This window comes from Nyctereutes procyonoides, unplaced genomic scaffold (assembly GCF_905146905.1).
Source record: "Nyctereutes procyonoides isolate TBG_1078 unplaced genomic scaffold, NYPRO_anot_genome, whole genome shotgun sequence".
Classification (NCBI taxonomy): domain Eukaryota; kingdom Metazoa; phylum Chordata; class Mammalia; order Carnivora; family Canidae; genus Nyctereutes; species Nyctereutes procyonoides.
The window spans coordinates 2,518,582-2,528,696 of NW_026575118.1; the positions used below are offsets into that span (position 1 = coordinate 2,518,582).

The window sequence follows — 10,115 nt, forward strand, 5'->3', positions numbered from 1 at the left end:
CAGAGTATATTATTTATGTACTGACTTGATGGCTATAGTGAATTTTTCTATTTTATAGTATAAGTTATTTTGTTTTTTCCAAATTAATTCAAAGAAATGATTCTATTCGGTATTTCTGTAAAGTGGAATTCAGCTCATTTTCCTGTCCCTTTATGAATAGGGACACTGGGCTTGATGACTCAGTTAACTATGATACTGGCTTTTCCCAGAGCCCACCCATCACCCTACTCTCTGGCCTGGTTCCCTTGGCTACCTCCTACCCATTGGCTAAGCTCTCCTTGTCACACATGCAAGGAAGAGGGGAGAAAGTAGTCAGTGTGCAGAGAATGGAAGAATGCACTTTTTCAGATAGAATCTGGTGTGATGGGATGAAAGGCAGAGAAGTGGAAGGATGGGAGAAGAGAGGTATAAAAAAGAGAATGAACAAGGGTACCTTGGTGGCACAGTGAGTTAAGTATTCCACTCTTGGTTTTGGCTCAGTTTGTGACCTCAGGGTGGTGAAATCAAGCCCCGTGTAGGGCTCTGTGCAGAGTCCGCTTAAGACTCACTCTCCCCCGCCCCCCCAAAAAAAAGACTCCCTCTCCCTCTCCCCCTGCCCATCTCATGCCCCCACCACCACCACACACACCTGCTCCCACACTCACATTCCTGCTTTCCCCACCCCCCTCAAATAAATAAATCTTAAAAAGAGAGAAAGTATGAACATGAAAAGACCACTTTGGCCACTTTTAATATCTAGAAAATGTACACAGACATGAGTGTCATTTTAAGACTTAATTGCATTCAGCCTTGCTATATGAGGTGTATTATGAGACTCTTGGTTCTGGATTTGTATGGATTTGGGGTCTAGAATTTGGTAACTTTGGCATTGATATTTCAAATGATCTTTTTTCTAGTTGGATTTGTATGTGTCTTCCTTTTTGGCATCTGATCCACCACCTTATTAGAAATAGTGCTTCTAAAGTAGTTATTCTAAAGGCTTAAGCTAGCTGACAGTTAACTTCTTGTTATCTTTGTTTTTTTATATTCTTTATTGTGGTGGTCATGTGTGTATGTTTAAGAATTGCACTTGAAAAAGGATTTCATTTATTTTTCTTCTAAAATAATTTTAGGGGCTCCTTGGGTGGCTCAGTGGTTTGGCACCTGCCTTTGGCCCAGGGCGTGATCCTGGAGTCCCGGGATTGAGTCCCACATCAGGCTCCCAGCATGGAGCTTGCTTCTCCCTCTGCCTGTGTCTCTGCCTCTCTCTCTCTCTCTCTGATATACATAAGTAAAATCTTTTAAAAAAAAAAAATTTTTTTTTTAAATTGTTACCCATCTACATGTATTTTAGGATCTCCCTTTGTGAATGCAATTATCCACAAAGGCTTCGATGAAAGACATGCCTACATAGGTGGCATGTTTGGAGCTGGGATTTATTTTGCTGAAAACTCTTCCAAAAGCAATCAGTATGTCTATGGAATTGGAGGAGGTACTGGGTGTCCAGTTCACAAAGACAGATCTTGTTATGTTTGCCACAGGTAAGAGATTACTTGTTCTTACTTATTTTGATAAGAATTTTATTTTATAGGAACTGGTTTTATATTTGAGGAGAAAGGCATCATCTTGGACAATTTTAGGGATCCAAGCTAGGCATGTTTCAGCTTGCTTTTGGCCTCTCACCAGTTGTAATAATAGCTAGTGTTTATTAAATAATCTATATGGGCCAAGCACAGTTCTGAGCACTTGACCTATATAACATTTAACCATTAGGACACCTACTGCTTTAAAGAATATGTATGTAGTAAAAAATATCATTAGGCATGAGAGATTTTATCATGGGCCTTAAATATTATAGGACTGTGGACTCTTTGAAAATGTCGCATTCAAGGGGCACCTACGTGGCTCAGTTGGTTAAGCATCTGACTCTTGATTTTGGCTCAAGTCATGATTTCAGGGTTGTGAGATCAAGTCCGGGGTCAGGCTCCATGCTGTGGAGCCTGCTTAAGATTCTCTGTCTCCCTTGCCCTCTACCCACCCCCATTATTCAAAAAAAAAAAAAAGTGTTTATATATATATATATAAAGTGTTTATATATAATATATATATGAATGTAAAATAGCATTACTTGACAAGCCTAATTATTTCATAGCAATGCATGCAGGAGTCTCTCTCTCTCTTTTTTTTTTTTTAAGATTTTATTTATTCATTCATGAGAGACAGAGAAAGGGGGGCAGAGACATAGGCAGAGGGAGAAGCAGGCTCCATGCAGGGAGCCTGATGTGGGACTCGATCCCCGGTCTCCAGGATCACGCCCTGAGCTGAAGGCAGACGCTCAACCCCTGAGCCACCCAGGCGTCCCAGGAGTCTCTCTTCTATTGTGATATGATCCTAATCCTCAATTTGTGATATTACCACTTGAAAAGTTTAATGAAACACATCAATACCTTTTAAAAAGCATATGTCTTTCCCTACTTTTAGTTACCCTGATCTAATAGCCCAGTTGTTAAAATCATTCAGGTAATTTGCCCCTAATTAATAAACTCCTCATAGGTAAATATAAATTTTTTGCCATTTAAAAAATTGAGTAAAATTAATATTGAGATTTATTCTATAGTTAGGGCACTGCTAATAAAAATCTAGAGCAGTCTTCATCAAACATTAGCAAAGATGAGAATCACTAAGAGGGCTTGCTAAAACAGATTCCTAAGCCCTACCTACTCAATTGCTGATTTGGTAGGTCTGAGATGAAGCCCCAGAACTTGAATTTCTACCAAGTTCCCAGGTGATACTGATATTTCTGATCACTGATCTGGAAGAAAGCCCTAGAGCTGTAGTCTCAGCCTTAGTGACACATTTGAATTACCTGGGGAGCTTTGAAAACTGCTGCCCTATGTCCCACCCTCAGAGATTCTCTTATAATTGATCTGGGTATTAGGATTTTTTAAGTCTTCCCAGCTGATTTTGAAAGGTTACCAGGGTAAAGAACTGTAGCCCTGGAGAAAAACAAGGTCTGTTTGTATATTACTCTTGTTGTTTTCCTCTTTAACTTAGACTTGTGCAGGTGCCTAAAGTCAGCCTTTTTTAACATGAACTCCCATCTACTTCTGTTTTAGATCATAAATTAATTGGACAGGTTAAAAGCTTATAATTTCTTGAGATTCTATAAATTGAACTCTGCTGCTTTATTTTCTGTAGGTAAAAGTTCCGAGCACTTGACCTCTTTAACTCTTAGTTAAAATAGTTGTGATTATAATAAGCAGTATTTTAGTACCTCTTGTAAACTGTCTTTAGAACAGAATGGTTGATTTTCTGGAAATAAGCTTATTAACTTAAGACCTTTGTATTTGGATTATCACAGCACTGATTGTGACTGTAATAGTAATCTATTAGAAATGCTAAGGTTTCCAGCAGGCATATTAAGAATAAAAAAGTTAGAAAAAATAAGAATAAAAAAGTTTAGATGACCTCTCTTCTTTGGAGAACAGAATCAACTGGTTCACCAAAATCTCCTTTTCTCCTCTAAAAAGCAAAAAAGAGAAACCATGAAGTAATTAAAAAAAAAAAAAGTTTCATTGGAAATAAGGAAGGACAGTCATAGGCCAAAGGGGATTGGGAGAGTATTCTACTTAAACTTCTGGTAAGGGAAGTTCTTCAAATAGAACCAACATTTCAGCTGAAACCTAAAGAAATGAGTGTTAACCAGTTGAAGAATGACAATGAATACCATTCTCTATGGTAAAGGAAACAGTGTTTATGAGGGCTATGGGGTTAAGAAAGTTGGCCTGTGTGAAGAAAGAAAATTAATGTTCCTGATGCACGATGAACACAAGGTAAGATTAGAGAATTTGGAACCATTGTAAGGAATTTGGGTTTTATGTGGGTTTTCTTCCACATACAAGCCTTTACAAGGTTTTAAGCAGAAAAGGGACGTGATTTGATTAATGTTTTATGTGTTGGGTTGTTTTTTTCTAAATAACTGTTGCTTGGATGGAAATAATTTAGCTAGGAATTAGAGGAGAAATAGGAAGAGAAGTTTGGAGGCCATTGTTCCCATCCAAGTGAAAATTTTGGTGATTTGAACCAAAGGTAGCAATAGAATTAAGAGAATGAATTTCAAATATATTTCGAAGGTGGAATCAACTAGACGTAGTTGATTTATCCATTTAGTTGGATAAATGTCCAGCTTTGCAAGCTACTTTATGGGAGACCCTTAAAATTCCTTCTTCCCACTTGGGCTGTGGTTTGTGCTTTTGCTGGGTACAAACAAGATAGCAGAGCATCCATCTCTATAAGGTAGTTAATTTTCAGTTTATATAGTTAAAATAAGAATTAAAGTGGCAAATTCATTAGAGTAGTACAAGACATTCTTACAAAGTTCTTTTAAGGATGAAATAACAAAAATAATTGCGTTTATGTATAAATACATTTTTAAAACCTTACACAGTGTACAGAAATAAAACTGCCATGTACTGCCTTGTCATTAGGGAGATCTTTTCCTTTTCACGTTATAGGCAGCTGCTCTTTTGCCGGGTAACCTTAGGAAAGTCTTTCCTGCAGTTCAGTGCAATGAAAATGGCACATTCTCCTCCAGGACATCACTCAGTCACTGGTCGACCCAGCGTAAATGGTCTAGCATTAGCTGAATATGTTATTTACAGAGGAGAACAGGTAATTTAGTTTTTATTTGTTCATCTTCAGAAATTATGTAGAGCCCTATTTTAACCCCTTCTTACTCATCTCTTAAATTGACAACACATATTGCCTTAATAACTGAGTTGTGGGGTTTTTTTTTTACTTATATTTGGAAATAATTTTAGATTTACAGAAAAGTACAAAAATAATAGAGAATTCCCTTATACTCTTTATGCAAATTTTCCTCATGTTAACATCTTCTCACTCTCCCTAGTGTGTGTGAATATGGATTTTTTTTCCTTAACTGCTTGGGAGGAAGTTGTAGGCTTGTGTAGCCTTAAATGCTTCAGTGTGTATGTCCCCAAAACAAGGACATTCTCTTAAAATTATCAAAACTGGGAAAATATCACTGATAGAATATTATATCTTACAGACTTTAATCAGATTTTGCCAATTATAGTTGACCTTTTTTCTGTTTTTTTACCTTCTGTAAAATATAATTAATCAGAATCCTATATTTAATAGTTAGCCTGTAGCAAAGAAGCATACAGAAATTCCCTCTTGCTCTTAGTGACACAGAGCCAGTCAAAAGCATCTCTAGAGCAGTGTTCTGAACTGATGATATGTAGCAGGATCACCTCAGTTATTAAAAACAAACACATGTTTAGTAACCATCCTAGATCTGCTGATTTAGAGCCAAAGGGATTGGAGTACAAGGTAAGGCTGTTTTGAGAAAATGCCCTTAGTTAATTCTGAGCCACACGCCAATTTAGAACCTCTTCTGTAAAGATTAGGAATCTTTGTGGTAAAATCACCTTCCAAAAATTTGTTTACCAATATTTAAATTAATCTTTCTCTTCCAGGCTTATCCTGAATATTTAATTACTTACCAGATTATGAGGCCTGAAGCTATGGTTGATGGATAAATAGTTGTTTTAGGAAGCTAAGTCCACTGAACCTAAAATCATCTAAGCAGTTGGTGGCCTCTTAAGTTTTACTCCTTTGCTGAGAAATATCATCTTGTCCACAAGCCTGTGACAAAAGGATAAAAAATGTGAAAGAAGTTTAACATTCTGACTTGATAAAGCTTTAATAGTGTACAGTGTTTGTTTTCTAAATATTTCCTGTTTTTTCAGCACTTTAACAGATGCCATTCCAGGTTAAACTGGGTTTGTCTGTACTAAATTATAAACAAAGTTAACTTGAATCTTTTATGTGTTATGCATTGATTCTAACAGAAACTGTAATCCCCTCAACCGAACTCATTTTACTAATACAGTACTGTGTTCTTTAAAACACAGCATTTACACTGAATACAATTTCATTTGTAAAACTGTAAATAAGAGCTTTTGTACTAGCCCAATATTTATTTACATTGCTTTGTAATATAAATCTACTGTTTTAGAACTGTAGCAGTTTACACATTTTTTCATATGTACTGCACATACATCTGTACTTCATCTTGCATCATCATGGTTGAGTGATCTTTACATTTGATTCCAGAGGCTCTGTTGAGCTATTAGCAAAGACTTTGTCAGTTGGGAAAGACTGATTTATCAGATTTAATTTACTGATGGAAAAGCATTTATCTCATTAGAAATCTTTCCCACTGAAGAACTTATTTCATGAATACTCTGGGGATTCAATTTGTGATAACTTTGTATGTATAAGACACATTCCAAAGACCTCTATGAACATCCTGATTATTAAAGACACTTCTTTGCTGTCCTCAAACTCTAGGTTTCACATCGGAAAATTTTCTCATTTCGTTTTGTGAAAATTAGAGCAAGTGCTTCTGTGTTTTAGAGGCTAAATCCTGCCACTGAGCAATTATGGTGTTCTTTTCATGGAGTGTAAATAGGAAGTTACATTTCAGAGGTAAAAGGGTAATACTGAATAATTTTCCAATCTGTTCTAATTACCCTAAATCTAAAGGGAGTGGGGGGAGTGAATGGGAGTGGGCCATTTTTTTGTCCTAAGTATTTTTTTCTTGTTCTTTTTCCTTGGTGTCACTGTTACAGCCAATCTATATACCATAGGTAAGCTGAACCCAGAACCATGAAATAAATGTAGGTGTCCCAGTTCTCTCCAGGTCATTTGAATGGGCAGGTGCTGTGACATGGTGCTTCCTGGTCCTGGGTAGCCTCATCGTGACATTCACAAGTCACTTGGAAATATGCTTAATGTGTGCACTACGTAGTGACAGGCTTGTTGGGCAGCTGTCGAGGGGAATGCTGTCCCATAAAATACCATTCCTGTTTTTTAATGGAAAACTATCTTTTCCATGAAATAGGCTAAAGCTTCTGGGCACAGAGACATGAATTATATATAGCTTGGCAGCCTGTTTGTTGACTTTAACTGCCTCAGGAGGCAAGGCAAGATTTTTATTGACTTAAGTCTCTGTGAGAATGTTCCCCTTCCCTCTCTGTACCAGTTCACTTTTGTTTTACATTTTTATTCCATCTCTAAATTATCTGGCTCTTTTCAGTAACTTGTACATAAAGTGCTAGAAAATCATGTTTCAGAGGTTAATTCCTGATATTGAAGTGCTTTTATACAGCTTTCTAATAATTGCAGTTTTGATCCTAAAGTAATTTCTTGGAATGCAAATGAAGTATGCCAAATTTTATATAATTTTTCAGATTCTGGAAGCTTCCAGATTTTATAATTAGAAGATAATGAGATGAGTTAATGGAGTTTACATTTACATACCTTATCTCTCAACATTGAGCCCATACCACTCCCCCTATAAGTGAATCTGGAATTGCTTATCACGTAAAGTCATTGAAATCCCTGAGTTTACTATGATACTGCAGCCTGTGTTGTTTCATCTAATCCATTGCTTAATTACTGTGTTGTTTTCCTATGAATGATTACATTGTGGTTAATATGTTAGCATGGCAACATTTTCAGATAGCTTTTTGTTTGTTGGCAATTTGGGGGGTTTTGGGGGGTCGTTGGTAATTTTTTGGAGTTTTTGCATGAAATATCTTACTTTATAATGATGGAATTGCTTTTTTTTGTCTTGTGATTTTTTTTTTTTTTTGAAGTGAGATTTAACTTTGTGTGTGAATAGTACTATTATATCCATCTTGGGTGTCTTACTTGTATCACATTCCATACCCTCATTTAATTCTTAATAAAGTGTTTATTTGTTTTTCTGGGTAGCATGGTAATTACTGGAATAGTATAAATGTGTTGAATGTTCTTTGAGAAAATGGATTAAGATTATAATAAACCACAATTGCAGGAAAACAATGTAGTTCTGAGTCTAACAGTGATAGAGTGCAGTTTAAAGTTTGAAATTTTGAGTGTTATCACCATAACCTACTCAGATGCTTTAAGATGGAAGTAGTTTTAAAATGCTTTCAGACGTTTAATCAATCCAGTACAACTTTTGGCAAACCTTAAAGCTCATTCCTGGGAATGGGAAATCTGTCTTCTTGAATTTTTTTGTTTGTTTGTTTGTTTCTTTTATTTGTTTGTTTTTTAAGTAAGCTCTTGATCCAACCTGGAGCTTGAACTCATGACCTCGAGATCAAGAATTGCATTCTCTACCGACTGAGCCAGCCAGGTGCCCCTGAAATAAATCTTTATAAATTTTAAAATCTTAAAGCAGTTGGTATTTGTTTCTCTTAAAAGGAAATATAGTAATGTCTGTATTTTAGATTTAAGTTTCAGTGTTTGTGTGGGTGTGTGACCAATTCTCTGCTTTCCATGATAAGAAAATAATGGTGCAAATAACCCGGGAGTCATTTGGCTTTTTTTTTTTTTTTTTAAGATTTTATTTATTTATTCTTGACAGACAGAGAGGCAGAGACACTGGCAGAGGGGAAAGCAGGCCCCATGCAGGGAGCCCGATGTGGGACTCGATCCCGGGTCTCCAGGATCACACCCCAGGCCAAAGGCGGTGCTAAACCTCTAGGCCACTGGGGCTAGGCCACTGGGGCTGCCCCGTCATTTGGTTTTGAAAGACTTTTCAGCAACTTTTATCTTACTGCTTCAGTTAGGATACTATTAAAGTGTTTGCTTGCTAGTTCGTTCCTAAGCATTTCATTGTCTGATATCCAATTGTTTGCATGGTAGTGAGGAAAGAAAACATGTAAATAAATTTCCATAAACTTTTATGATTAGTATTCCTGACTGGCCCTTTACTTACTGTCCTGCCCTGTTAGAGAACTAGAGGAAGCAAGTAGTAGTAGTAGTAGTACCCAATCTTCACCAGGAGAATGGTCAGATTTTTTTCAACATTTTTTTTTAAGATTTTATTTATCTGAGAGAGAGAGAGAACACAAGTGGGGGGGAGAGGCTAGAGGGAGATACAGGCTCCCTGATGAGCAGGGAACCCAACACAGGGCTTGATCCCAGGACCCTGAGATCATGACGTGAACCAAAGGCAGACTCTTAACTGACTAAGCCAACCTGGTGTCCTGAATGGTCAGATTTTTACAAAGTTAGACTGCAATGTGGCCTTTTCTATCTGCTCCATCTATACCACCACCCCTCCACCACCTCCTTTTCATAAATACTAGCTTAGGCACACTGTGACCTCAAATACTTATTTTTTTCCTCAAATTTTTATTTAAATTTTAGTTAACATAACATACATTGGTTTCAATGACACCCTTTTAGAAGATTCTTGCTCCCCACAAAGAAGCCATCATTGTCAGAAGTATCTTTCTACTTTGTCATCCACGCATACTTGTCATCCCCGTTACACAAATCTGTACAAAGTCCCCCGCCCCACTGTCTGCCAGTGGAGCAGTGCCACAAAGAAGCATCCTGCAGGGGGAGCTGGTGTGCATACTATTTGGTACCAGCCCATGGAGAGATGAAAACAAAATTGAGAGGAAACTTATAGCAATTTGACATTGCTACAGTGTTCTTAATTGCTTTAACAAAAATATTGGTCTGCAACAAATTGGAAGTTAAGAGGAAGAAAAATCTGACCTCTCACAGATATTTGAAATAGGAAAAACATCTGTTTTTTGTTAACCCCATACCCTTCACTTAGCACATAATACTTCCTCAGCAAATTTTTGTTGAGTGAATAAATAGTAATTGATTGGGCTCTTGAGTCAGATCTAGATTTGAATTTTGCCTTGTCCTTCACCGTGTAGCCCCTTAAATTATATAACCTTTATATAACTCATCTCCTAGGGTCGTTGAGAGAACTGAATGATTTTCTGAATGTGTCACTAAATTCTGTACCTGGCAATAACTGGTTATTGTAACTGATTTTTTTTAAAGATTTTATTTATTCATGAGAGACACACAGAGAGAGAGGGGGGCAGAGACACAAGTAGAGGGAGAAGCAGGCTCCATGCTGGGAGCCCAACATGGGACCTGATCCCTGGTCTCCAGGATCACGCCCTTGGCCGAAAGCGGCGCTAAACCGCTGAGCCACCCAGGCTCTGCCCTATTGTAACTAATATTACTGTTTCCTGGAATGCTTTAGGACTAGTGGTTGAGTGTTCTCACTTGTCACAGAGACATAGAAT

General features: G+C 37.2%; 1 protein-coding gene across 1 annotated transcript in view; it reads left to right on the top strand.

Moving 5' to 3' along the window:
• Positions 1 to 7,771, top strand: part of TNKS2 (tankyrase 2) — a 67,357-nt gene extending 59,586 nt beyond the window's left edge. Inside the window, exons 25-27 of the mRNA XM_055334406.1 lie at positions 1,334 to 1,520; positions 4,494 to 4,650; positions 5,478 to 7,771. Of these exons, the coding sequence (XP_055190381.1) occupies positions 1,334 to 1,520; positions 4,494 to 4,650; positions 5,478 to 5,540 (407 nt within the window). The 3' untranslated portion in view covers positions 5,541 to 7,771. The remainder of the gene's footprint in view (positions 1 to 1,333; positions 1,521 to 4,493; positions 4,651 to 5,477) is intronic.
• The last annotated feature ends 2,344 nt before the right edge of the window (positions 7,772 to 10,115 follow it).